Below are 27,772 nucleotides of genomic sequence, written 5' to 3'. Positions count from 1 at the left end.
CCAAATCCAAAAAAAAGGGAAGAAAAACAACGAAAAAAACAAAAAACACAAGAAAAAAAAACAAAACCAACCCAAAAAAAGGGAAAAAAAACCCAAACCAAGAAAAAAAGTCCAAGCACTAGACTTGAGCCCAATGAAAGTCCATATATATTAAAGTCATATTAAAAAGTTGTCAGTGAATGACTGTTTACAAATCAATCTAAGGAAGACCGTTCCCAAATAAGGTAACGGGCCCAAGCCTTCGGCTCGACAGCCGGCCCAGAGCGGCGCATCTGAGTCCAGTTAAACCCGGTTTTACACCACGTTTACCTCAGCCGGCAAGCGCAAAGTCGGACTTGGCCTTCCGGGCGTCCCGGCGGGGCCTGCACCAGCACCGGCCGCGGAGGGCGGCTGCGCTCCCGCCGCCCTGCCGGTACGAGCCGCGACGAGGGACAGTTCCGGCGCCCCCCTGCCCGGGCCCCGCCCCTAGCCCCGCCCCTCCGCGCTCCCGCCACGCGGAGGGTGGCGGCCACGCCCCCTTCCCGCACCACGCGCCCTGCGCCGGCGCGCGTAGGGGGGAGTTAAGGACGGCGCCCGTTAGGAGCGGGCGGCAAGAATGATCACTTCCGGTAGGTCGGAGGGTAGCGGGAAGGAGCGGGGGACGTCGGCGGGACCCGCCGCACCGGGGGTGGGGCCCAGCGGGCCGGGCTTGCCCGGCCGCGCTTCCGGGAGGCCGCGCCCCAGCATGCACGGCGAGCGGATGTACCGCCATCTTTAGGCTCCCTCTCTGCCGTGTATTGACAATAACAAGCCCCGGGCCGGGCCGTCCCCCCTCAGGGAGCGAGAGCGGGAGGCAGAGAGGGGGGAGGCGGGAGGCCGAGGAGAGCGGGGCCGCGGCGGGAGAGCGGGTCGGGCGGCGGCGAGGGAGCGGGAGGCGTGTGTGGGGCCAGGGGCCGGAGCCGAGGCGTGAGGGAGCCGCGCTCAGCCTTCCCCGCTGCTGCTCGGCGGAGACGAGGCGGCCGGAGTAGGAGGGGAGCGGAAGGAGAAGCTGGAGGAGCGGGCAACTGTGGGGAAGGACTGGTGTCGGAGAGAAGAATTGAAAGAAACTAGTGGGTGGCGAGAGGCAGGAACGGAGACGCTCCGCTGAGAAAGGAGTAAAAGCAGGAAAGCAGAGACAAATTGCGCGAAGAAACAAAGTAATAAAGAAAAGGGGAAGAGGAGACAAAGCGATTCCTCCGAGAAAGAAGAAAGCGAAGGAGAGGGAATACTGAAGGACTCCACTGATGAGAGAGAGGAGTTGAAAGACAACCCCCCCAGAGACACCAAACAGACCGACTCTAAAACTCTCTCTCTCTCTTTGTCACACCACAAGGATTTGATGCCCCTCAGCCTGTTCACTTCTGTGTGTTCATGTTTCCCACAGGTTTCTCTTCCCCCAACCCCCCAGCTGCAGCCCAGGAGGTCAGACCTGCCACTGATGGTAATACCAGCAGCAGCGCCTCCTGCAAGAAGAGAAAGTTAAATAACAGCAGCAACAGCAATTCAGAAAGAGAAGAATTTGATTCCATTTCTTCCTGCGCCTCTTCTCCTTCCAAAAACACCTCATCGTCATCTTCCTCCATCATCACCACCTCCTCGTGCTCCTCCTCAGGGGTTGCCTCCTCTAACCATCACCTCCAGAAGAAGCTGCGTTTTGAGGACTCCGTGGATTTTATTGGACTCGATGTGAAGATGGCTGAAGAGTCTTCTTCCTCCTCCTCTCCTGCTGCCTCTTCTCAACAGCAGCACCAACAACAGCTCAAAAATAAAAGCCTTTTAATTTCGTCAGTGGCTGTGGGGCACCATGCAAATGGCCTGACCAAAGCTGCCTCCTCTACTGTTTCCAGTTTCGCCAACAGTAAACCTGGCTCTGCTAAGAAATTAGTGATCAAGAACTTTAAAGGTAACAGGCCAATATTTGTCACAACCTATGGGGAGATGACGCTCAACTTTTTGTTTTGTTTTCAACATGAAAACTAACTGGCTTTCAAATAGCTCCAAGTTTTACAGGAAATGGTTTTCTGTGGCAAACCTTTCTATGCTTACGTAAAGGGGGAATAATGTTTTATGATGCATACTTGCCCAGTCATGTACACATCTTGAGCTGCGCTTTGCTGCTTGGGATTATTTTTCAGACTCCTTTCACTCTGTCTGTTGAGAAGAACTGAACTTGTACGTTAGACAGAAGGTTTTACTGCATAAGTGTGTAAATCAGCTTTCTTCAAACTTTCAACGTTTGAGGTCTATTTCCTAGTTATTGTGATTCAGGGCTTAGTATATATTTTAGTTCAGTTCATGATAAGCCTTTTCACAGAAAGTGTCTTTTTAAATTGGGCCTGAATTTATATGGTGTGACTTGCCTCTGTCCGCGTTGTCTGTTTATAGGTTAATCTGCCTGTGCTTAGTTTTAAATGTTGAAACTAAGGTGATTATCAGGCTATTATGGCGGATTTCCTTTCTGGTTTCCCTACTTGTCTTTAAAGTAGGTAGTTCGGATTTCTGCTGAGTGGTTTCCTTGCAATACCCTTGCTGTAATTTTTATTATTTAACTCCTTAATGTCTTTTCTCTGTCTTAACATGCTCTCACTTCACAAATTTATGTTATTTTATAAAATCTCTCAAAAGATGCTTTTGAGATCCTCGAGTGTTGTTCCTAGAGACCAACCGAAGCAGAGAAATGGAACTTTTATGCTGTGATGCTGCTTCATTTTCTAGTAAACAGAAATACAAATATGTGTAGAAAGAAAGTTTAGCTACAATTCTATCACTTCCTGCCCCCTGTCCCCCCTCCTTCCCGCCCCCCCCCCCCCCAAGATGGGGAAATCGAGGGATTTTCTTTTTTCCTGCCTCCTGCTATCTTCTAAAATAGTCTAATAGCTTGCTCTCTTGAGTGGTTTGTCTTTTTCCCGACGTGTTGGGGGGAGGGGTAAAAGATATTACTGAAATAAAAATTAATTTCTAGATGCATAATTGATATGTATGTCCTATAGACATATCACAGGAGGTAAGGATTAGGATTATTTTAGCCACTGTAATGTTTTACAGCAATTCAGGATCACAGTGTAACTTTTTGCTTTAAGGTCCTTCTAATTCTCAAAAATGTTCCCCACCCATCATGTCGTCATCACTTAATTTGACTGATTATTTTAAAATTTATGCTTATGATGCATGATAGTGAGAAATAAGTGCCACTCTTCTGTTCCTTGTATACTGTTATCTTTAAGGGAAGTCAACTTTTTATGTTTAAAATATACATTAAATGTCATGGATTGCATGGTGCTGTGATCATCGTTGCTTACGGATTGGTATTTGTATCACTGGCCTAAAAAGGATGTCTCAAGGAGCTGCCAGCTTTGCTTTTTATTTACTCTCAGATGCAAAACTGAATAATAATCTTAAGATTACTGTGTTTATCTTAGCATGATAGCAGTAACATACTTTACAATGTAAATAACTTTCTCAAATCCAGAATCTTGGTATTTACTGCTGAGTAGCACATTCATTAATTGCTAGTGAAAACGGGCAAGTCTCACTTGTAGTTAGTTGTCTCACTAGATTCTTACAATACAGGTCATGTTGGAACATTGTAGGGGAATGCTTGGGAGGATAAAAAAATACTTCTGTTTGTTATTTCTAGAGATATTATACAGCTTTACAATTTGTTTTTTACCTTTAGATATGTAAAATTCAACGGAGTATAAACTCTGGGCCAGTTTCACCTGTTGGTGGCATGGACATGCATGTGACTTCCTCCCTAATTTTTCTCCTCCTTCCATCTCCATTTGGGAATGCACTTATTAGAACAGAAACAGTCATTTTGGCTAGTTATGAGAACACAGAATTTTTAAATAGTCCTGGTATTCTGAGGATGTGATTTGGGGAAATCTTTCGTAGCCCGTTGTAAATGCTTTAGTCTTGTTGAAGATGCTGTATAGCAGGGGCATCTATAGATAAGAGTCTGAAAAAAATAACAGAAAGAGTCAAATCTGCAAAGGTTGAGCTATTTGAACATTAAAAGAGGGCTTAACTCTAACAAATGTGCACTGGCCAAAGCCAAGAGAGACATAAATGGATTACTTTAAAATAGGAAGGCTTTCCTTGCAACCGTAAAGCCTGTATTATAATTACAGTATTTCCATGCATGTTTCTTAAGGGTTTCTTTCCAGCTGCTAATAGAGTAGAGTTAATGAGCAGTAAATTACAAAAATAAGCTATATGCAACTTTATCTTTTAATCCATCATTTTTGGCTTTTATGTTCACTTTCTTTAGCTTTGCTGTCCTGCTAGTGAAAAAGTGTGTAATGAAGATGAGGATCATTCTTGCTGGTTTTTAGCCTTTTATCCTCTTTTCAGCTGCTCAGACCCATTATTGTGATTTTTTATAAATCACACATACAGTTTGGGCTACAGATGCTGTGATCTGTATGTGAAGAGCAATGCTGTGTTCTTACAATGTGTTACTATTTCAGGTGTAAATAAGATACTGCTTTTACACTAATGCTTTCTTTTCATGTAAGTATGAATTAAAATCTAGAGCATCAGCCCATACCTCTTTCCTCTCAAAGCTACCTTTTTCATTTCCATAAAAGGTAATGTTCTGATTTTCCTAAACACTTTCTCAAACTCTGTATCATTTCTTTTAAAGATAAACCCAAATTGCCTGAAAACTACACAGATGAAACCTGGCAAAAACTGAAAGAAGCTGTAGAAGCTATCCAGAACAGTACTTCAATTAAGTACAATTTAGAGGAGCTCTATCAGGTAAGCGCTTTAAGTACAAGTAATGGGGTAGGGGGGTTTGTTTTGCTGTTGAATTTTTTTGCTTAAAACGCATTTGAGCCAGTGGTAAGAATATAACATTTTGCTTGATAGCTGCTCTTGCCATTGAAAAACTTTTCATCAAATAGTTTCTCAAATTTTTATATCATCAGTAAAAATTTCACAAGGCCTAACATTGAACTTGGAAATTTGTTTTTACTTGCCACAACATAATCCATGGTATGGTTTCCATTGCAAAAGTTGGCAAGAATTAAGTAAGGCAAGAAGCTGTATTCCCTTTACTGTTTTGGGGTTTGTGGTGTGTAGCTGCTAAAGGAGAAATGTAAAATCCTAAAATGTTGGTGTCTAGGTAAGAAAAAGACTATTTATATTAAAATATAATCCTTTTTCTGAAGGCAATATCTGTTTGTGATAGAGGATGATAAATCATTTGAAAACTGAAACTTCTTCTTAAACGTAAATAGCATACCATTTTTCTTCATTAATTGTATTATTTTGGTTTGACTAATCTTTTATCATTCAGCATTATGTCTATTCTAACAACTGAGAATCAAAACTTGTTCCCAGCAACAGCTCTGATTGTTTTGCCCTAAATGTTTTAGGAAGTGATCAGACTTGAACTGCATTTCCTAACTTTTTTAATAACCTCCACTTCTGCTTTTTCAGCTGAATACATTAGGGAGACTTCTGCCCCTCCTCACCTTTTCCCTACTAACATTGTGGTCCTTGCGGTTTTAGCGGCCTAGCAACAGTACTAGCTTTAGCTAGGTATTAAAAAGCACTTTTTACTCTACTTTTAAAGCCTTTATTACCTAGTTTGTTTGATTTGTTCCTCTGTGTGCATATAGCCTTCTCTCCATCTTTTCTTGGTGTCCCTTTTTCCCCTGCCCTCCCCTTCTCAATAAAAGTTGTGTTTGGATATGACTTTCTGTGAAAAGTTGGGGCAAAAAATCCTGTATGTACAGGGTTTGGGGACAGATTACGGGAAGGAAAAATTGTCATTGCTCATGGAACCAAGAACCTCATGGGCCAAGTTCCTCAGTCCAGTTAAGCTCGTTATAATGTTCAGTTAGTCTAAAAATAGCTTTTTAAAGAGTTTGTCAGGATAATATATAGTATTGTTAAACTAATAATAATATGGTTACTTTGCAAAACTTGGTGAAACTAATAACAAATTACAGTCCACTGTATTGGCTGATATTGGAAATTACTTTCTCTAGACTGAACAGCAGAGCAAATAATTAAATACTTGAAGGATATCCAAAATTGTTTAGAAATACAAAGTTCTATTGAAAGCCTTGCTTCTGCTTCAGTTATCACTTAAATTCCTGCTTACTCTTACCACAGCTTAATTTAATATTGCTTGTGATCAGCAAACTAAAAATACACTTTTTTCTTCTAAAACTCAGTTTTAACATTGCAATAACTTACTTTCCACTGAAACAGTGCAATCCAGTATGAAATTTTTCTTTTTTAATAAATCTAAAACCAAATGTCTTGATTTAAAAATAATAATAGGAATCACTAGTGTTTTCAAATGCTAACTAAACTAATGTCATTTCTGAACAGCTGTTTGGTAAATGGATCTGAGGCTAAATATGCATTGGCAGACACCATTATCCAAGCATAGAGGGGAGTTGCAAAAGAGCCTGCAAAAGTTCTGCCGCACACCTCAAAATAAGATACTAGCTTTTTTAAAGGAGTCAAACCTCTTGGGTTTGGTTTAACTCTTGCCTGTGTTGGAAAATCCCACTGAGCGAACATTCGAGGCTTTTATTTCTTTGTGGGATGCTAGCTTCCTACTAGCTTTGTTCCTCCCCAGCAAGAGAAAGGATACACATCTTTGAGTGCAACAAGATTGAAAGCTTCTTTATTAGAATAACTTTCCTTAGGTTAGTACCAGAAAATAGAGATCTAGATCTTTGGTACCAGACCTCTAGTTAATTTTTTTTAAATCAGAGTTAAATAGTTGTGGAAAGTTCTGATTTTTTTCTCATCAGAGCTGTGTTCAGTTCTTTTTCCTGCCTTTGCCCAGTACACAAACCCAGGTGTGGCTGCTGCAATTAAAAAAAAAAAAAAACCCAAAAGCAAACAAACAAAAAAACCACAACACCCCAGAATATATGTTACATGAAGGAAATATGAGGCTTTGCCTTCGGATGTTCTGACCACCTTCGCGGCACAGATTCCCTGATCAGCAAGCTTTATTCCGCTAATTCAGAACAAGATAATTGTGTGATCTAGAGCCCCTAAAGGGGTTGGTAATTTTTGATATGTTACGATTATTGTTGTGTAACATCAGTAATTAAATTTGTAAAGCATAAATTGCAGTAGCGGTGTTATGTTCCACAGGGCAAAAATTATTAAAAGGTTTTGTATTCATGCGCTTAGAAAGTTCACTTTAGCAGAATTCACAAATTACATTTAAAATATTTCTATGGATGTTTCAATGAAGATGCAGGAGTTTTGCACTTGATGTTCAAACACTCGATGCTAGCAGACATGTTTAACGCTTTAAAGTTTCTGATACATAAGTGCAAAAGCGCAGCTTTACATCAACACTACATAAAAGTCTGTATTAATGAAATAGTTAACATGTATTAAGAGTTAATGGTATGCATTTGTCCATCTACAGTGCAAAGGCCAATTCTTTTAAGAATTTGGAGCAGCATGGTTAAATAGTACTTGTTTTGATAGCAGTTAATTAAAATGTTGGTAGTTGAGATGGATGAACTGACCAGAAGTACAGCAAAATGGCTGCTGGTGTCCTAGGCTGGTAGGTAGCAGCAAGGTTAACTGTGGTTATGCAGGTGACCAGCAAGTTCTAAAACATTCGTCTGCCCAGCTCTCAGTTGGCTTCTCTGAAGGAAGTGGGAGAACAGGAACAGACCATTTATTGCACTTGCTGAAGGTCTAATAAGGCTCTTCAAGCTTAGTGTTTTCAATCTCCTTTCTCTTCTGAAATCAAATTAGTGCTTATTTCCTGTTTTGCTGCTGTTTCCTTTAGGGCCTGACCCTGTGGGTACAGTACCAGAATAGTTGAGCAGTGTCCGTAACCTGTTCTGAACAGTGAACTGTTGAACAGGTTTTCCTATCACATCATTGCATTTGTTTGGGGCTTCTTAAATGTTAAGGTTGGAAGTTTAATTGGTTGCTATTTCCAAATATTAAGATATATGTACACTTAAGTGATAATTCTGGCTTTCCTAATAATCTTCATTCAGACCTGTTTTAATCTTAATTGGCACACTCATTCGCTGTACCTGTTTGTTTCTGACAGTAGGCTTGTACAGGTTTGGTTTTCTTTTGGTATTGTTCTGTAGAATATTTTTGTTGTGGGGTTTTGAGTTTTGTGGTGGCTTGTTTTTTGTGGTTTTTTTTTAAACTCCATGTCCTAGAGCCAGTATTAGCTGTAGTGTACTTGCTCTAGAAGTTGTTTACTGTTGATTCTGAGAATGAGTACTGTTTATATTCTAGGATAAACCGAGGAACTCCTTGTTTAGCTGTTGTGATTGTTGCTGTGCTTTTAGTGGTGGCTGCTTACTATTTGCTGGTGGCTTCTACTTGGACTTTTGGGAAATATTCTGGCGGACTTCAGTGTAGTGGAGTAATCTGCTCTGTGTACTTCTGAACTACGCTGTCCATGCATGGTTGCCTGCGGTTGCTGGGGAACAAACTTGATCTTCCAGTACTTTTTGCCTATGAGTTGGTTGTACTGGCAACTGAAGTATTTTCCATTAAATAAAATCAAGAGGCATTGGTTGAAAGTCACGTATACGCCCTCTCTAGCTTCTACAGACACTTTACAGAATAATCATGTTGTGTCTTTCACCAATCACAAAGAGATAAAGTTGCTCAGTTGCTTTGAAGTGTCTTGAGTCACACTTACGGACTTAAGAATGCTTGTTTGCTTGATCAGTCTCCAAGATATGCCCCCATTAAACTTCTTTTCACTTCTTGCTGTGAAGCACAGGGACAATTCTTCTAATACTTGACTATAATTTAGAAATCTGAGATTTGTCACTGTAAACATCTGGAATGTAGTCATGATACTAAAAATTGTTCAGGATTATAACTAAACTTATTCAGGCAAGGGGTTGATGGATATATAAAAACACATATACGCATGTACTTTTGGGTATGAAGGAAGCTTAATCAAGGAAAGAACTGCAAAAGGAAATAACACTAGCAGTGACTTTCCGCTAATATCGGTGTGACTTGCCGAGCACAGCAGTTAATAAAATTAAGACCTTAAGTGTCTGCTTTGAAGTATGAAACCCAGCAAGCTGCTGGAACATATTAAACTGAGATCCCTCTTCTTAGAGATTCAAGTCCTGCAGTTCCTTATGAGAAATTGATACTCCATCTGAAATTAATAAACTAAGTTGTTCAGGGCATGGCCTTCCTTTGTCTCTTACTACCATTATAGTGCCATATATAATGCTATGTCTCTCTCTGGTGTTTTGCATGCAGCTGTTAATTATGCTACAATTAAAAGCAGGTAGATTTTTGAGTGAGAAGCAGAATTATTCCATGGTTGTTTTGGGGGTTTTCCCCCCTTTTCCTTGTAAAAACACATATAAGAATATAAACAAATTTCTTAGTATCTATTTCTCTTTACTTCAGGCTGTTGAAAATCTCTGCTCCTACAAGATTTCTGCAAACTTGTACAAACAATTGAGACAGATCTGTGAAGACCACATTAAAGCACAAATTCACCAATTCAGAGAATATCCTTTTTTTAGCTGTTGACAAGCCAAAACGTTTTTACCTGCCAGTGTGTAGTGATGGATTTCTTTGACTAGTTCGTGACAGTAGGCTGTGGTAATCTGAATTCCTAGTTTTTGCATAATTTAGTCTGTTTTCTTTTTTTTTTTGTGGGACCTCAGAGAACACTACTGATTCCTTATGTCTAACCATTTGCAAAGTTTGTGAGAAAGTTTCAGTGGTATTTGTGAAACACTGACATCTTACAGAAGTTCATATTGGACTTAGAGCAAGGCTTAAAAAGGCTGTATTGGCTGTATCACTTCAGCCTTGTTTATGTGCTGATCTTGCCATGCTCAGGTAAACAAAGGTCTTCCAAAAAGTAGTTCTTGTTTTCGTTTTGAAAAGTGCTAGTGGTCTGGCAGGGTAAAATGTTAGTGGTTCTGAGGATCAAAATGTTTCAGTTTCAAAAGTTTTGAGTTGCATCAGATCGAGATCCTGTTAAGTGGATATTAATTAGTACCAGAACTGTGCAGTGAACTGAATACAAGTTGAATTTCAAGAACAAAATTTATCTCTTAAGGTTCTCTCCTATCATGAGCTGAAATTATAGTATCTGTGTAGCGGTGGGCTCTTACATGTATTGTGGCTTGTTGGTTTTTCAGGTGTGGGGATATGTATGTTTGTTCTACTCCCCAGGAATGGGGGATTAGAAAAAACATTCAAAATATTTAGATCCCTTTTTTAATCATTCAAATAATTTTTATTTCTCATTATTAATACAAGGACCCTCATTAAAAAATAAAAATAAAGGTGTTGCAAGAAGTTAACTGGTTCTTTTCGGGAGTAGGTGAGTTCATGCTCTCTGTTAAGTGTCTTTAAAAAAAAGTCATTCATTTCATTGCTAACATGACCTCTTAATCATAATTTTCTTAATAATTTCTTCATGGATTCATTGGATAGTGTCCTTTTTCTAAAGAAAATAGACAAATGTTGGCAAGATCACTGCAGACAAATGGTAAGTTTTTTAACTCTTTTTTTTAAAGAAAACCAGTTGCCTAGTCAGCCTATGTTTTGCTTAACTTTGTTACTTTGCAAACATGCTGTGCTTCTGAAATGTTGTCTTAAATTTATATAAGGCTTCTTCATGACATACAACAGTATCTACTTGGTTAGAAATTGAACCCTGAAAATATTTTCTGTAGTGTGTTTCTTGACACATTGGTCTGATCTTGGACACAGGCACACAAACACCCCCATGCACACACCCAACTCCTAACTGTTGTTTCAATGCAGACCTTTCTCCTTTTATACCTATTATGAAAGGACCTATTCTTTTATACAGAAAGATGCTAAATGTTGCATCATCATCTCACTGAGATTGGCAGAATGTTTTAAACAAATCAATGCTGTCTAAGAAAGCGCTACCTGAAATCTGTCAGTGGGATTTTTTTTGTTGTTGTTGAACATAATTTGTGCTGCTCTTCGATTTCAGGAGTAAAGTGATTGTGGCTTTTTTTTTATTCCTTCTTGTAACAGATTATGATTAGAAGTATCTTTTTGTTCTTGGATCGAACTTACGTACTTCAGAATTCAATGCTGCCATCTATTTGGTAAGGGCACAAAGAATAAAATTATTGGACATATTTAAATTATTGTATATATCTTGCTGATTTTCAGAGCTTTTTAATATAACCTTTACAGTGACCTGTAAATTAGATGGTGAATGCATACATGCATGTTGCAAAGGGAGATTTCACTTTTAATTTATTTGCCGTGAATTCCAGGATTCTCCTAGAATAGCTGTAATAGCAAATTACAGCTAGGTAGATATCAGCCTCCAGTTTGCACAGTAAAAGGAAAGGGCCTGTTCAACAACTGAAGTGTGAGGCATTGTGTTCGAAGTTCTGCAAGTATTTTGAAGGAAAGTTACCTAAAAAAAGCAAGTTACTCTCTTTTGGACTTTAACACAGCACCCACCCGTCCCTCGTGCCCCTGCCAATATTTTCATAATTAGCAAATGTACTACAGTGCCTTTGACTCTACCTGAATTACTTTGCCAGAGACTGAAAGAGTGGTGGATGGAGGGCCTGGCTTTTCCTAGAAGTGTCCAGACCTACAGTTTCAAATCCACAGAAGGCTTTAACTGGGATGCCCAAAGCAGAGATCCTTGTCTTCCACATCACTGAGTTCTTCTAAACTCTGCCTAAGAATTACAGATTAGGAAGTGACGGACAAAAAAGAATATTGTCCAACAGCTCAACCATGCAATTGGGACCCAGGATGACATTATCCTTTTCTTGTGAAGGCAGTTTCCATCATCCTACCAACCAAGTGAAAAATAAAGATGCTGCAGAAGTTAGGTGGCTATTTAGGAAAAAATACATGTTTTGGTCTTTAAAATCTGTAGCTTACTGTCGATGCTTTGTGATGATTTATTTTAGTGTTTGTGTGTATTGGTCTTGAGTGATTTGGGGGCAGAGGAATGAGGAATTTAAAGAATGTTAGTATGTATTGGCCTTTCTTTGATTAGATCAAATTTTATTAATAGAGAATATTTGAGGGTTTTTTCTGCAATTTATTGAACAGTCTTTCTTTTTAGGGATATGGGGCTAGAACTGTTCAGAACTCATATAATCAGTGATCAGAAGGTTCAGAACAAAACTATTGATGGCATTCTTCTGCTGATTGAGAGGGAAAGAAATGGTGAGGCTATTGATAGGAGTTTACTGCGAAGCCTTCTAAGCATGCTTTCTGACTTGCAGGTGAGTAAACTTGTTTCACCTTTAAACCAATAAACAGCTCAGATTCTTATCTAGTGCTCAGTAAGCTTTATCCTTGACCACTATTGTGTTGTTCCCCTAGATTTATCAAGACTCTTTTGAACATAGATTCTTGGAAGAGACTAACCGCCTCTATGCAGCAGAGGGACAGAGGCTTATGCAAGAACGAGAGGTATTCTGAATGTTTAACAATATTTGTTACACCTAGTGATGAAGCATTTGTCAGGGAGAGAAACTATTCTGCTACCTTAGCCAGCATACAGGACAATAATGTGACCTTTACGTTTGATAGTACTCTGAAAAAGCAAATTCACATGCAGTTGCTTTCAGTCACAGCACTAATGATTTCTGTTTAAAACTGGAGCTGCTGCTGCTGTCAGACCAGTATTGTTTTGGGGCTTTTTTCTGCTTGTTTTTTAAAAAAAAAAAACAAACATACAAAAATACTCTGGCATTTTCAGGTTCCAGAATATCTTCACCATGTCAACAAGCGCTTGGAAGAAGAAGCAGACAGGATAATCACTTACTTAGATCAGAGCACACAGTAAGTGCAATCTCTCTTTGATTGGTATTGTTAGCTGTTCAGCTCTTCTGTTGAGGGCTATCGAATAGCTACAATTTATTTCAGTTATTGACTGACCATCAACTGCTTCTCACTTCCCACAATTCCTTATTTACAGTGAAGCACTGTCTTGGCTCACACAGCTAATATCCTTTTCTTTTAAGCCACTAGTTATTTTGACATATATGTTGTTGGCATTTTGTCGGAGAAAAACAGGCTGCCACCCCCAGTCCAAACGTCTCTTTCTTGCTGAAATGCAATTAATCAGCTGTTGTCCTACCTGAAAAAGATAAGACCCCGGATAGAGAATTCTCAAGCTAAAGGCTCTGAATATTTACATTAAAATATTTGCATATTCTTTATGGAGTCTGGGAAATTATTGACTAATGTCACTCTTCAGTCTTTTCTGCTTAGAGGCAGGATTTCCTCAAATACAATCAAGTGGAGATCATGACTAGTAGGATAGAACATTTCTCCTAACATAAAGCCACAGCTGTTATGTCTGAGAGAAAATGTAGGTCACTAATATAACGAAACTCTTCAGGCAAGTGGTAGCAACTTCTTAAAGAGCAAGTACAGAGGATCTCTCGGAGAGGAAGGTGTTTTATTGCTACCACCATACTTTTTTTTTTCCTTCCTCCTTCAGCTGTTAAAAACATTTAGCTTGTTTAGTGGCTTCCTTCTTCCACACCATTATTAGTGGCCAACTCCCCATTTTGTTTTAATACCTCTTGACTTGTGAGGTGTGTGTTTTTTCTTCTTGGTTTGTCTCCCAAGACATGAATCTCCTCCCACAAAGCAAGAGAAGGTATATGCTTTGACTAACTTTTGCCCAAGTTCTTCACTGGTGGAATCATTGTCCCGCTGCACAGAGATCATGTACAACAGGCTGCTTGTGTGAATTAAATCCTCAGTCAGCAAACAGAAAAAAATTGCTTACTGGGAGGAAAAAGGCTAAATATGTGTATAATCATTTTAGGTCCTTGGCCACAGATAATTAGAGCTCCCGGTGACAAGCATAGTTAACACAATCTCGAAAAAGATTTAAAACTGTCAATAATGGAAAAAGGAAAAGTAATTCTAAACATTTTTTCTATAGGAAGCCACTAATTGCTACTGTAGAAAAGCAACTTCTAGGTGAACATTTAACAGCCATTCTTCAGAAAGGTAATCTTTCTTCTTTATAGAAATGTTTCTAATTACTGCTTCGGGGCTTTCAATTCCTGTGCTGAAAAAGAAAGTGACATTCAGGTGCTGGGGGAGGACACAAGATACATCATTCTTTAATGCCCTTTGCTACTCAGTTCATGAAATAGCATTGACCATTTTGCAAGAGGGCAAGTGCCATTCTCCTTGTCAGAGGTAAGGAGACGCATGCTGTCCTTAGATACACAGCAAAGCAAAAGGAAAACTAGAATAGGGGACTCCTGAGTTCAGTGTGTTAAATAGCATTTTGAAGACTCAGAAGTAAAGGAGTAGCCTTTGAATTATGGCTACAATAGGGGAAACAACAATTACTCACTGCTTGCAAAAAGCAGCTTGTTCTAAGTATTTAGTATAATTTGGATAATGAAGTATGTTACCTCAGTTCTGCAACAGTCTATCTGGAGTCAAGTGACCCTCTGTTGCTCTGAGGGATAGTCTGGAAATAGCTGTGGGTGCAGCAAGAGTTGAATAATAAAATTATCAAGTCCTTTCTAGCCAGATTCTGGATGAAACAGGTATGTGAGCATCTTCCTGCACATCTGTTACAGACTCTTTATTAGAGGAGTATAAAGTTTGCAATATTTACCCATCTACTTTCTTAGAACCTTGCTGTGGAGCATCAGGCCTTTGCCAGCAAGTGGAAGGTGAAGATATTTCTTGAAGCTTCCTGCCTTCAAACATCTGTAAAATTTATTTTACAGCTGGAATTGGGACTCAGAGCTCTGTCTTGCCGGGGAACCTTTCCTGCAGATCAGTAGAGCGTAAACTTTTCAAATCTAGGGAATAGTAAAGCAGAACTAAGCAAAGGTGTTTTGATAAGTATGTCATGTACTTGTAGCCTAAGATAGCCGGTGCGTTAGCAGGATTTTTAAGGTTCGAGCCAGTTCAGGTAGCCATTCTGTGTTTCACTGTTAAATTTGGTAGTTTAAAAAAAAATCCACCCCTAATTTCTTCATAAACAATACTAGGTTTGAAGAGGTCCCTTACTGTAATAATATGCTGCACTTTCTTTGGATTACTCTGTTTTTAATATCTATTGAAATTTTCTCATTTGCAGGTTTAAACCACCTTCTTGATGAAAACCGAATTCAAGACCTGTCTCTTCTGTATCAGTTGTTCAGTCGTGTGAGAGGTGGAGTACAGGTTCTATTGCAACACTGGATTGAGTACATAAAGGTACTATTTCAAGAACTCTGGAAGAGATACCACTATTGTATCAATGGGGTTTATACAGAGATATTTGAGTCATCTTTATAAACTATTGCATTTTGTAAAAATTAAAGACTACTTGCTTGTAAACGTATATTTAATGGTCAGCTTTGGAAACTGTACGAGGAAAAGTGCAGTAACTGTTCTAGCCCTATCAAAGAAAATATTCAATGCTCAGTTGAATTATTGAACTCCAAATAAATTTGGAGTTTTTATCTTTGTCAGCTAGTTTGGGGGACAACTATATTTCTCCAATAGACATTCTGGTAATGGCAGAACGTTTGTGTCCTCTCCCTGCTAAAATTTCTTGTCAGAATGAGTGGTAGCTTAAGTTATCAACCAACTGAAGTTTGAAAAGCACTTGAGTATCACTGAAGCTGTTTCAGCTTACTACTTAGTGAAAATGTTGTCACGGAAAGTAGTCGTGAAGGAAAGCTTTGTAATGGAGTACTGTTACATAAAATCATGTTTAATGGGAGCTTTACCTGTCTAAAACCTGAGGATATAGATATTTAGAAAGGATGTGTTAATTTTGTCATGCTTAAGTTCATTTCTTCAGACAAAGATTTTTTTAATCTGTTCACTTATTCGTAGATTGCTTTTGAAACAATATGAGGTCTAGGAATGATTGCATAGTACATATTTCATAATGCTATTACTTCTACCCTGTTAGTGGAACTAATATGAATATCAGCGACAAGACATTACAAAGTTAACTTCAGCTTTTAGAAGTCTTGTCATTTAAATTCATTATTCAGGCTAACTGAAAGATATCTTTTGTTTTGCAGGCATTTGGTAGCACCATAGTAATTAATCCAGAAAAAGACAAAACTATGGTCCAAGAACTACTTGATTTTAAGGACAAAGTTGACCATATTATCGATGTTTGCTTTCTCAAGAATGAGAAGTTTGTAAATGCCATGAAAGAAGCCTTTGAAACCTTCATTAACAAAAGACCAAATAAGCCAGCTGAACTCATAGGTATTTTTCTTCAGTTTCTTCCCATGTGAGAATTTGGGTGGGAGACAAGAAGGAGTTGCTGATGCAGCTTACAGGTGGGATGTGGTGGAATTAGGCACTAAAAGACATTGTGCACAACACATTGTCAAACTGGGGATCTACTGTGCCTTATTATGCAAGTAAATTATTTGATAGGGTAGCATTAAACATTAAGAACAAGTTCTGTTCATCAGTTCACTGGCTAGGCTATAGGACAGTGAGGAACATTAGCGCTTAGGCATTCCAGCAATTGACTGGTGTCCAGAGATGAAAGTACTGCTAATAATTTGACTTTTTCAGAGGTTCATATAACTGTGACACCAACACAGGTGCATGGAGCCATTAGGGGGTCTATGTAGATATCTGTGTGTTAATAAATAAAAGTGAAGGGAGGAGGGTGCACTGTACCTCTTGTGTTATGGGGACAGAGACTCTGTAGTTTGCAAAGAACATCATTTACAGATTTGTGCATTACAAGCCTGGCTCTCTGCGCTTTGGATACCATAATCATTTCCCCACATGGTGAATAATACCTGCTTTGCAATCTGTTGTGCTGTTAGGCTTGTGAGGTAATGCATTCTGCCCTCCTTTTTTTTTTTTTTTTTTTAAATCACCAACTGTAATGTGCTTAACAAACCATTTGAAATTAAAACAAACAGTAATCTGCTGGAGAAGTTCAGCAGTATAGTCAACACATTTACATAACTGGTATACATATTTTTATTCTCATCTATTTCCTTCTACTATAGCCATGTCAATCTATAGCAGTAGTAACTCTTTACTTTGAGATCATAATATGGCCCAGCATTTTTTACATAGGCAAACATCTTTTTTTAACATTATGTATCCTAACAAAGTTAAGATGCAGTAACTGCTTATCTGAAGAAAGAGGTTAGGCTATAATGTTTTTATAACTCTAGCCTCTGTGAAAATATATCAAGCTTGTTGTGGTGAAACTGATTTAAAGGTAATTTCAGGATCCTTTACTCTTCCAAAAGATTTCACGATATTAGATATATTTTTTTATTAAAAATTATTGTTTCATTGTGATACCAAGCATATGCTAAACCTTTTATTCCTCAACACTCTTTTAGCTAAATATGTAGATTCAAAGCTTCGTGCAGGCAATAAAGAAGCTACAGATGAAGAACTTGAAAAAATGCTGGATAAAATTATGATCATATTTAGATTCATATATGGTAAGTACTGGGGTGTTTTGTGGTGATAGATTTTTGATCAGTAACGTAACAGTACTTTGAAATAATTTTTGCAGCCTGTCTGCATTTTCAGGTGTTCAATCTCTGCAGATGCACTTTGCTGGTATAGTGCTGTTTAACTAGTTTGCATGTTTTAAAATGCTGGTAAGAAGGCCTGACTCAAAATCTGTGGAAATCTTAATGTGAGGGCCCTTGTTAGCTTCACAGAGCTTTGAACTGGGCCTCTTGTAGGCAGTGTTCGTTTAAAACAAACAATGATTTGTGATCACCATCAAATCTCGTCTCTTACAGGAAAAGACGTCTTTGAGGCCTTTTATAAAAAAGATCTAGCAAAGAGACTATTAGTTGGGAAGAGTGCATCAGTAGATGCTGAAAAATCTATGCTTTCCAAACTCAAACATGGTAAATATCTATCTGCTTGCTTTATTTTAAAAATAGTTCTTTTAACAGGCCTTCCCAGAAGTGCTGTTTGTATTTCCCCTTCACAGAGGGCAAAAACCTCATATGCAAGTCTTGAATGACTGGTGGGTGTTGAGAAGACCCATTTGCTTTTAGTTTCGTAATTATAGCAGCAATACCAAAAAAAACAGACTTAAAAGTGCACGGTGTGTCTTGGCCTGCGGGGTAGAGTTGAGGTTTGCTGCTGAATAAATCAGTGATGTGCTCAGAGAACTTGAGGATGACTTCTGCTTCTTATTCATTCCGTGTAAGGTCTTGAAACATGAAGCTGCCAGGTAGAGTCTTCTCGTCTGGTCTTTATTGTTTCATAGGATGGAGTCTTTGGGTGGTAAGAGTAGTTAGAACTTGATCCTGTTCTATCATCAAGAGATGGTTTGGCAGGCAGCTGATAGGGATTAGAGTTGTTGTCCAAGTGACAGGTTGCCAATGGAGTCCTAGGATGAACAGTCATGTCCACGTGGAAAAATAATAGGGGTGCAAAATAGCTGCCACATGAAAAGATTTTCCCCCTCTTTGTCTATAACCTTATTCTGTATCTTAATTAGAATCCAGGTCTTTATGTAAGAATGTATGCTGAAATAGGTAGTCTTGCTTCAAAGTACAGTCTGATATTTAGAATAATTACTCTATGCTCTTGAAAATAAACAGGATTAATTTTTAAGATTTACATTTTCTTTTATAGAATGTGGAGCTGCTTTCACCAGCAAACTTGAAGGAATGTTTAAAGATATGGAGCTTTCGAAAGACATAATGATACAATTTAAACAGGTACTGCAGGAAAACCTACCGTGGCTCCTTCATTTACTTGCTTTTTGAATGAGTTATTCTCAAAGCCTACTGAGAGGGTGCAGGACGTCTTCAGTTGTGAACATTTCTATTGTAATTGAGTTAAACTCCTTTAGAATTATTCCAGTTGTCTGTAATGTGTTTTTCACTACAGAGAAAAGGACTTTGTAGATTATTGCCTTCAAAAGGAGTGGGCAAAAGCCCAACTGGGAAAAGTGTCTCTACTGAAAATCAGCTGGAATCTATTTCTTAATTTTGTGCTGCCTGTGCTTTTCAAAATCTTACTTAAGTTACTAATGGTTTTCCTGAAGAACAAAGCAAAAAACCTGAAACAAGACTCTTTTATTACTGCAATTTTTTTTCTTTAAATAATTATAAACTTGTAAAACATTTTAACACCACTATATTCTGATGTACTGGATTGTAAGTTTTTGCCCATTAGTTCCAGCAGTTGTGTAACGTTCTGATTACAAGCAAATTTTAACATTCTTCCCTCCATTCACACATAATTGGCTACATCTTCACCTCAGCCTGCTAAAACACTTCTTTTGCTGGCTTCTTATTGTACGGAAGTGCCTTAGAGCTTCAGAAAAATGCTGCTTCTTATCCTTATTTTATGTAACTCACGGTCAATAGAGCAAAGTCATCATAAGGTCACTTGTCTGTGCTCTCACAATGCATTTTCTAGCTAACTTCTAGGTTCTAAGTGAAGTATGTTTAAACTTTGCTTTATTTCCATTTACTTTGTTTTCTTCTGCAGTATATGCAAAATCAGAATGTACCTGGCAACATTGAACTAACAGTGAATATTCTGACTATGGGTTATTGGCCAACCTACGTGCCTATGGAGGTCCATTTGCCCCCAGAGGTAATGAATATAGACGTATGATACCAAGTACCAGCCTATCAGTAACGCATCTTGATATCAACCGCAACTTGGTTTTAAATATACGATTCATCTCTAGAAAGAAATGCAGAAGTGTCTTTTTTTTAAACAAAGTTAGTTTTCTTTTCTTGCAGTTCCCTTTATTTTTCTAAGCCTTTATTTAAGGCTTACTTGATTGTGGAGGAGGGAAGGATGCTTTTAAAATAGAAATTGTGTTTTAGTCTTTTGGGTTTCTTTGGGGTTTTTTTTAGATGGTGAAACTGCAGGAGATTTTCAAGACCTTCTATTTAGGAAAACACAGTGGTAGGAAACTTCAATGGCAGTCAACACTAGGACACTGTGTACTAAAAGCAGAATTTAAAGAGGTGAGTGTATTGTTTCTCTTATTCCTCCTGCTTTGCTTATTGCAAGCCTGCGTTGTACCTTAGAGATATGTGGGGAAGCTTTTTTGCACTGTGGTGGAAAACTTAGCACTGTGTTTGCAATTACTTTTAACTTTTGACCTCTTGCTATTATTTCCAGAGTTGGTAGTTTCCTAAATAATTGTATTAAGGTCTAAGAAGATGCATCTGTTTTCTGTATCGGGGGCGGGGAGGTTGATGGTTACTGCTTGGCAAAAATATCCAGTGTGTTTAGTTCCATCTTAAAAATGGCACTAATTTTTATATTGGGGAGAAAAAAAAGGGGGTCCATGTTCCATAGATGACCTTACTTCATCTGACAGCATTAAGCATCTTTACAGTAACCTTTTCACTACTGAAATAGAGAAGTTTTGGATTGTACAAGAACACAACTTTTTTTAAAGGGCTTCCAGTTATTCCTCTTCAGTATTTCTTCATGGGCAAAGATCTATGTCAAGAAAATTTCTCTTGGAACAGAAATGTCAGCTGTGTTTTTCAGCAAAGTATTATCATACTTGGTTATTTCAAAGATCCTGTAGTTCCCAATACTGTGTTTCTTAAACTAATGTTTGTGTTAGGCTTTGACTTAAAGGTCTCCCAAATTGTCATTTTAAGCACTCGGTGCTTTGAGATTTGTCTTGAGTAAGTTGATGCATATCTTGGGTGAGTGTTGTCACTGGATATAATGGTCTAGCCTTCTGACCTCTAGTTTATTCTACATTTTATATTAAACACATGGTGACCAGTAATTTCTATTCTTTCACATTCCCAAACGAATAAAACAACAATCGCATCCTTTAAGTGAAATAATTGATACACAAGTGTGACTTGTTCCCCCTCCCAAAAAAAAAGCCCCCCCCCCCCCCAAAACAGCCTAATGATGTCTGTTAATTTCCCTTGTGACAGGGCAAAAAAGAACTTCAGGTCTCCTTGTTCCAGACACTGGTGCTGCTCATGTTTAATGAAGGAGAGGAGTTCAGTTTAGAGGAGATAAAGCAAGCCACTGGGATAGGTTGGTACTGAAAACAGCTGATAACTTCCAAGTGTTCTTATTAAAAAAAAAAAAAAAACAAACCTGAACAACTCATTTCTTCTTTAGAGGACGGAGAGCTGAGAAGGACACTTCAATCTCTGGCTTGTGGCAAAGCCAGAGTACTGACTAAAAGCCCCAAAGGCAAAGATGTGGAGGACGGTGATAAATTCACATGTAATGATGATTTCAGACATAAGCTCTTCAGGATAAAGATCAACCAAATTCAGATGAAAGAAACGGTATATTCTTTTTAATCCTCTGGGGTTTAGGTCCTTGGGTTAAGTACCTTGTTGCCTGCCTGTTTACAAGCTTTTTTCCTCTCAGTTGTAACATACATACAGATACCTTTGTAAAAGTTACACGTATAATTTGGATGATAGCACATACCTAACAATGCAGACTTAAATGTGTGCTTCCATACTAACTTAGGCACCAGTGATGCTAGATGTCTCTAAGGTTGTTTAAGAGAAGTTCCAATTAATGAATGTTCTTTTCACCCTTGATCATTCCCCGGAGCTCTACTGAATGGTTTGTGAACATAGAAACAAGTTCACACTGAATTTTCCCTGACAGCCATCCAATGTAAAAATCTGTGCAAAAATTTTAATTCTTGTGCAAGTGGTTTTTTAATAATCAGCCTCATATTTAAGGGATTTATGTCAAACATTTGGCAGCAGACATTTTACTGTCTTACACTGAGCATCATCTTAGAAATACAAAGAAGAATTGTTTTAACAGTTCTAGTGTTCTTGTTAAAACTTTTCTAAATGGATCCTTCAGGTAGAGGAACAGGCAAGCACTACAGAGAGAGTATTCCAGGACCGGCAATACCAGATTGACGCTGCAATTGTACGAATCATGAAGATGCGCAAGACACTGAGTCATAACCTGCTTGTGTCAGAGGTCTACAACCAGCTCAAATTCCCAGTTAAGGTGTAGTACTGCTTTTTCTTCTTGTAAAACTTTATTACTTTTTATATTCCCTGGCATGTCCTCAGTTAAACAGTGCTTCTATCTAAAACATGCATCTTTTTACTAGTAGGAAGGACAAATACTTACTTTCAGGGATTTTTGAAGTGCAAGTTGCATTCACTTATCTGAATACTACCTCCAGCTTTTAGTAAGTTAATAAAACTTACTACCAAAGGCTTTCAGAACAGTGTGTTAGCAGTAATGTGAAGCTAGTTCTCCTACGCTGTTGTTCTTGTATTTAAGTGTTCTGGCAATGCGTTCTTGGGGATGAGTGAAAAATGATTCAGATATGTAATGCAGAATTGGTTTTGATTCTTAATTTGGTTTATACTTTTTTAATCAATTAGTAACCAATAAATGTACAGTGGCTTTACCAGACAGATTATATTGGTTAATATATATATACACACATATATATGGAATTAAAACTAGTTATTGGTGAATGACTCAAAGCTAAAGAAGCCCACAGTTGCTATATAGAATGAATAGCTTACTTGTTATGTGCTAATGGAAATAGATTTTCAAATAGACGGTGAGGCATCTGTTTGAATTCAAATATACAGTGGTTTCTATCAATTGAAATATAAAATAAAAGGTACTGCCATCTTTTTCTGTTTTGTCACCATGTTAAGTTCAAGCAGGCCTGTAAGCATTGCATAAACTGCAGTTGGGCTCTGCAGGGTTATAACAGATGATTTAAGTGCTTTTCCTCATTCTTCTGTAAAAATGCCTCATGATAAAGTCCTTCACCCAACAAAATCATAGGGCACCCAAACTGTTGCCAAACTCAACTCACGTCAAGATAAAACAAAACTTGTACCATCTTTTACCAAGTAAAAGTCAGAAATAGAAACACTCTGGCATGTAATGCACAAATTGCAGCTCTTCAGAGTTCAGTTAAAACAGCAGCAAATATCTTTCCCTGCTGTAAAAGTCTATGCTTAGCTGCAGGCGACCAGCTAATTTTGTAACTTTCTCTTCAATCAACTCTAAGTTAAAGCATCAAAGCTTCTGATGTCTGCAAGGGATTTTTTAAAAATTGATTTCTGTTTCCTCAGCCACCTTAAACAGTATGGGTATTTGCCTTAAGTAGAAAGAAAGAGAAACATTGAGACTGAGAAACATAGACTGCAAAGTAATAATGCTGACATCTGCTTTATTTTACAGCCTGCTGACCTCAAGAAGAGAATAGAATCCTTAATTGACAGGGACTACATGGAAAGAGATAAAGAAAACCCGAATCAGTACAACTATATTGCATAAACATATGTTGGCCTTTGTTTTACTGCACACTTGGTGTCATGCACAGTTGCCAGTGGATAAACTAGCCTGTTGATCCTGTTAATTGACTTTTTATACTACCGATGATTGAATGAAAGCAGTGTAATGGAAAAGTATAGTAGAGTGGACTTCTTTCAGTGGTTAACATGCCCATTTAAAGAGTACTATTTACATTTTAAGAAGAATGCTGTTGAACTCTTTGCATGTTATTTAGTAGGATGTGCAGAAAGCTGAAAGAAAGTACCTGGTCTTTGTGATTCCATTTGTCTCTGGGTCTGAAAAGGAGTCCCTTGGTATATGACAGATGTCTTTAACACCTTTAAATGGAAACAGAAGGTTAATTAATATAAGAAAATAGCCTTTAAAATGCATAAACTGCATGCAAACTTTTAATTTACTGTACAGAATGCATTTCAGTTAGTAACATACCATTGGTTTGGTTGATGCCCACACTTGGATTTTTCCCCTGAGGGAGGGAATATGGGGAATAAGCCAAGCTATGCTTATTGCTGATCTAGTGGAAAATATTCTTGGTTGCAATTAAGACAAAATGGTACCAATATAAAACGATGTATAAAGCTTGCAGTGTGGGCATATATACTGTATATACAAACACCATTCTTAAATAATTGCTACAACAAAACAAGTTCAGATTAGATTTACATGGCTTGCCTATAAGACCTTTGTTCACCTTTGGGAATAATAAGCATAAAACAGCCATAATGGAAAAAGTGACAGTTTTTACTAGTCATGGGTAGGAGGCCTTCACCTCTTGGCAGCAATACTCTAGAAAAGAAAATCTATTTACAGGTATCTATGAAAAGCCACACTGTTCTCGTGGCAAAGCTGTAAGAACAAAAATTACAAATGGATTTTCATACTTGTTTTGCTTTGCAACGTTCTAAACTTGAACTAACCTCAAGGTTTAGACAGGGCAGCTCTTCTAAGACTGCCCTGCTTTGGATTGCTTTAACTTAAAGCTTTAAGAACTCGGCCCTAGATGTGGCAGGCCTCCTAGAACCCAGAAGCCTACCTCTCATATAGCAAGTTAAGTATTGCTACAAGGCATCTAAAATATATTTTCTTAGATGACCAGAGAGCATTCTTTGCATCTTTATACGACATGGGAGAATAAGTCACTTGAATGTAGAGCTTTGTTTCAACAAAATGCATTTTTTTTAAATGGCTGAAGCAGCATGTGCCAGGAATATATTGGGGGGGGGGGGGGGGGGGGATGTCAGCAGAAAAGGTAACTCCTCCACGTAACAGTTCTTCCTTACCCAGTCAGGCTTTAGACCTATGATGAGCTGTGTTGCAGAGCACAATGAAAAACCTCATCCTCTTTCAGGCACTGATAGTCCTGGGGAATACCAGATATTTCTTGAAAGCAAGATGTTACTTTTGTTTACTGGCAGTGTAACTTGGCTCTCTATGATCTATAACTTTTATCACTGTGATCCCACGTTCAGGGATGTGCATGTGTGAGAGAGGGAGTGTGTGTGTATGTGTGTATTTTGTATCTGACACATCCCATCCTTACTGCTTTTTTGACCTACTGTTTTAATTCCGTATTTTCTCCAGCTGTATTTTCTCTCAAGCTCTTTTATATGCAGTCCTCAGCTGACAGATGAAGCAGATGTGGTTTTCTCCTACTAAATTATTTGCTGTCATCCTCTACTGTCATACAGCTCTTTGATCTGCAGAAAATCTTCCTTACCCTTTGACACTATTGCAGCATAACCACTGGTAGACATCCAGGACCACCCTTGCCTCTTTAAGAAAAATACTAACAATAGAGTTATCTGGTAAGAAACTTGAAGACTGCTCCTGCAAATCTTTAAGTACTAGTTCAAATAGAGATCCGCTGGGGAGGAAAGAACGTGTGTGTGTGTGTCCCCCAAAAAAACGCCCTTCTGTGTTTTGCATTCAATGTTCCTTTTTCTTGCATGTGTTTTGTATCTTTAGCCAATAAAAGATTCCTTCTAAAAAGGTGTTTTGGAGAAGTAGCATAAAACATAACTCTTTGGGAGACAGGAGATGGTGAATATCAGTATTGAACTGGTTCCATTCAGTCTGTTGTAGCATATAAATCTAACTCCACTATATGTTTAAAATACCTATTCTGGTACAATCCTCCCTCATCAGACAAGTGTGTTGCATTCAGTCAAACTAACCTGAAAGGTCTGAAGGTTTATTTAATTTTTATCCCATCCATTTCAGTCAGTTAAATGCAGAAAATACTATATAGCAAATCTCAAATTGCATCAGACTTCCACAATCTGAGGCAGACCCTAAGCAGCAATCTAGTTAAAGCAACCCAAAGAATGGACTCCGAGGACCCTGGCTAGGCCGAGAGAGGGGGTGAGAGAGAGGAGGGGAGAAGGCTTCTTGTATCTTCATGGGCTTTCCCTAAGAACTTGCTCATCTCTTCTGCTAAAGTCCCGCTTATTCCTGGTAAATGACAAAGCTGCAGCCGAGATCTATCGTCCAGCCGTAAAACTGCAAGTTCTTGCTGGGATCATGTGCCTGCCTATTGAGCCATATATATCTCTGTAAGAAAAAAATTAAAGTGGGCTTGGACCACAACTCATCTGGCTATAACACAGCTTGTCTGTTTGGCCACACATTTTTAATCTTGACTCTTGCATGCAGTTTATAGCACCTTGTTCATAAGAAATTGCAGTTTATTCTTAGAAATATATATTTTAGGTTTTTTAATCTTTATACCCATAAATGGACTATTTTTTTGTCTTGGCTGGTTTAAAAAGTGACCATTTTGTTTAAATGCTGTAATTGCAAATGTGTTGTAAACGTTGTTTTGTTCTATAGTTTACACAAAGGTGCCAAAGTAAATAGTTAATAAAAAAAAAACCAAACCCTAGCAAACTGTTAAGTTGCTTTAGCTGTCCTTCATATTTTGGTCTCTGCTTTTTTTTGTCAGTCTTTTATTTTTTCCTAGACATATCATTTGCCCTAAAGCTTTCTTTTAAAAAAAGTGCATCTAAAGAAATGTTCAAATACCACTTTTTTTTTTAGCAGTTTCATATAGTAGGAAGAATATTTTCTTTGAAATGTTACACTAAAATTGTAAGAGTACAGCAGCATTCAAAAATGTAATATACTTTTTGTATAACAGTTCTTCAGAGTATGTCTGGAGTGGGGGAAAAAAAAAACTAACCCTGTTACTTTTCAGAAGCCTCTTCACTCGGCTACCCGAATAGAAAATTGTGCTTTTTCACTGCATCAAAAAGTTACAGTTTATGCAGACTTGCAAACAGGGCATGTATCACTGTTGCATCCTTCGATGCAAAAAGCAGCAAAACCTTTTTTTATGTTTCATAAGTCTGATATGGGTACAGAGAGTCTTTCTTAAGTTGGTAAATAATGTAAATACATGTCCTTTCAGAGAGTGAGTCTGTTATCTAGGTATTTTGTGTCATTTAATAAATATTAAACAGTTTTGTGTTGATAAACTCTTGTGTGTAAAATGCCTTCTTACTCAAAGTTCTGTATGTTGGGCTTACTAATGTTTGTGGCTTAAGTTCTTTAGCTTGTGCTTTGATAGCAAAATACTTGTTTGCTACTTAAATATAATAATTAGTTCTTTCAGTCATTAAAATCCCTTGAGTTTTCTAAGTGGCTTCCATTCCTGAATTTTTTTTACTAAATCTTCTACAAGGTTATTGGAGGGGAAGGAGATAAGCATCCTCACAAACTCTGAATGAGGATTAAATATGTAGAAGTGCCAGAAATGGTACAAATATACCAGAGGTGGTGGCTTGTTACTAGCAGAGGAAGCTACTCTCCTGCTGTACCCTTACTCCTTGTCTCCCAGTGCAGTTAATTTTTTTTTTAACAGCTCTGGTACAATTATTGCAGTACAAAGGACAGGGCGGGACAGGAAACTTGCTTCTGTTATTGATGAAGGCCAGCTGAGCCACTTCTTAATTTTTCATCAGCCATTTGGAACCGCTGGACTAAATCTGAGCAGAAGTTGGCAAGAATAATCTCAGCCCAGCCTTTCCTGGTGCAGGAGCTCTGAGGACTTAGTGGAGAGGGGAGGAGGAATGTTTTAATTTTGCTTTCTGAGCTCTGATGGGGTGGTTTAGAAATGTAGATAACTGTAGCAAAGCAAGTGCTGATCCCCCAGACTTATCTCTGAAGGCCTGTGTGTACCACAGGGAGGCTCTGACTTTCTACAGCACTGCTGTTATCACAGAATTCCTAGTGCATCGTGCTTTCTTTCTCTGTTACAGCCTGGAGGCATCTAAATGCATGGGGTGGTTTTTCCACTAGTAATTTCTCCTTAAAGAGAATGTTTCCTACTTCCTACTTTCTACAAAGTTTTGTTGTTTTAAAAAAAAAAAATCCTACAGAAGCAGCTGGGTAGTTGGTGGTAGATCTATCTACTCTGAGAAAAATACCAGAAAGCTGTAAATACCTTTTCATTTCTGTTACTGTATGAAGTGCAATA

General features: G+C 38.3%; 1 protein-coding gene across 1 annotated transcript; it reads left to right on the top strand.

Annotated features, from left to right (window-relative positions):
* The first annotated feature begins 515 nt into the window (after nucleotides 1–515).
* CUL4B (cullin 4B) lies at nucleotides 516–26,771 on the top strand. The gene is made up of 21 exons (XM_075107131.1): nucleotides 516–608; nucleotides 1,403–1,921; nucleotides 4,664–4,779; nucleotides 9,424–9,527; nucleotides 10,453–10,522; nucleotides 11,044–11,117; nucleotides 12,107–12,269; nucleotides 12,370–12,459; nucleotides 12,749–12,831; nucleotides 13,949–14,016; nucleotides 15,113–15,231; nucleotides 16,053–16,245; nucleotides 17,358–17,462; nucleotides 17,772–17,882; nucleotides 18,622–18,707; nucleotides 19,486–19,593; nucleotides 19,863–19,976; nucleotides 20,919–21,024; nucleotides 21,112–21,284; nucleotides 21,826–21,978; nucleotides 23,185–26,771. The coding sequence occupies exons 1-21, from the start codon at nucleotides 596–598 to the stop codon at nucleotides 23,278–23,280; spliced, it is 2,664 nt and encodes an 887-aa protein (XP_074963232.1). The 5' UTR covers nucleotides 516–595; the 3' UTR covers nucleotides 23,281–26,771.
* The last annotated feature ends 1,001 nt before the right edge of the window (nucleotides 26,772–27,772 follow it).

The sequence above is a fragment of the Phalacrocorax aristotelis genome, chromosome 11 (genome assembly GCF_949628215.1).
Source record: "Phalacrocorax aristotelis chromosome 11, bGulAri2.1, whole genome shotgun sequence".
NCBI classification, from domain to species: domain Eukaryota; kingdom Metazoa; phylum Chordata; class Aves; order Suliformes; family Phalacrocoracidae; genus Phalacrocorax; species Phalacrocorax aristotelis.
Note: the sequence above shows the minus strand (reverse complement) of the source record. Positions and strands in the feature narration are given on the sequence as shown.

Excerpts from the sequence above, each read along its gene's own strand:
- CUL4B (XM_075107131.1), top strand. Across the intron at positions 14,017-15,112 it reads AACAGCCATTCTTCAGAAAG|GTTTAAACCACCTTCTTGAT; the intron begins GTAATCTTTCTT and ends TCTCATTTGCAG. Across the intron at positions 21,979-23,184 it reads AGCTCAAATTCCCAGTTAAG|CCTGCTGACCTCAAGAAGAG; the intron begins GTGTAGTACTGC and ends TTTATTTTACAG.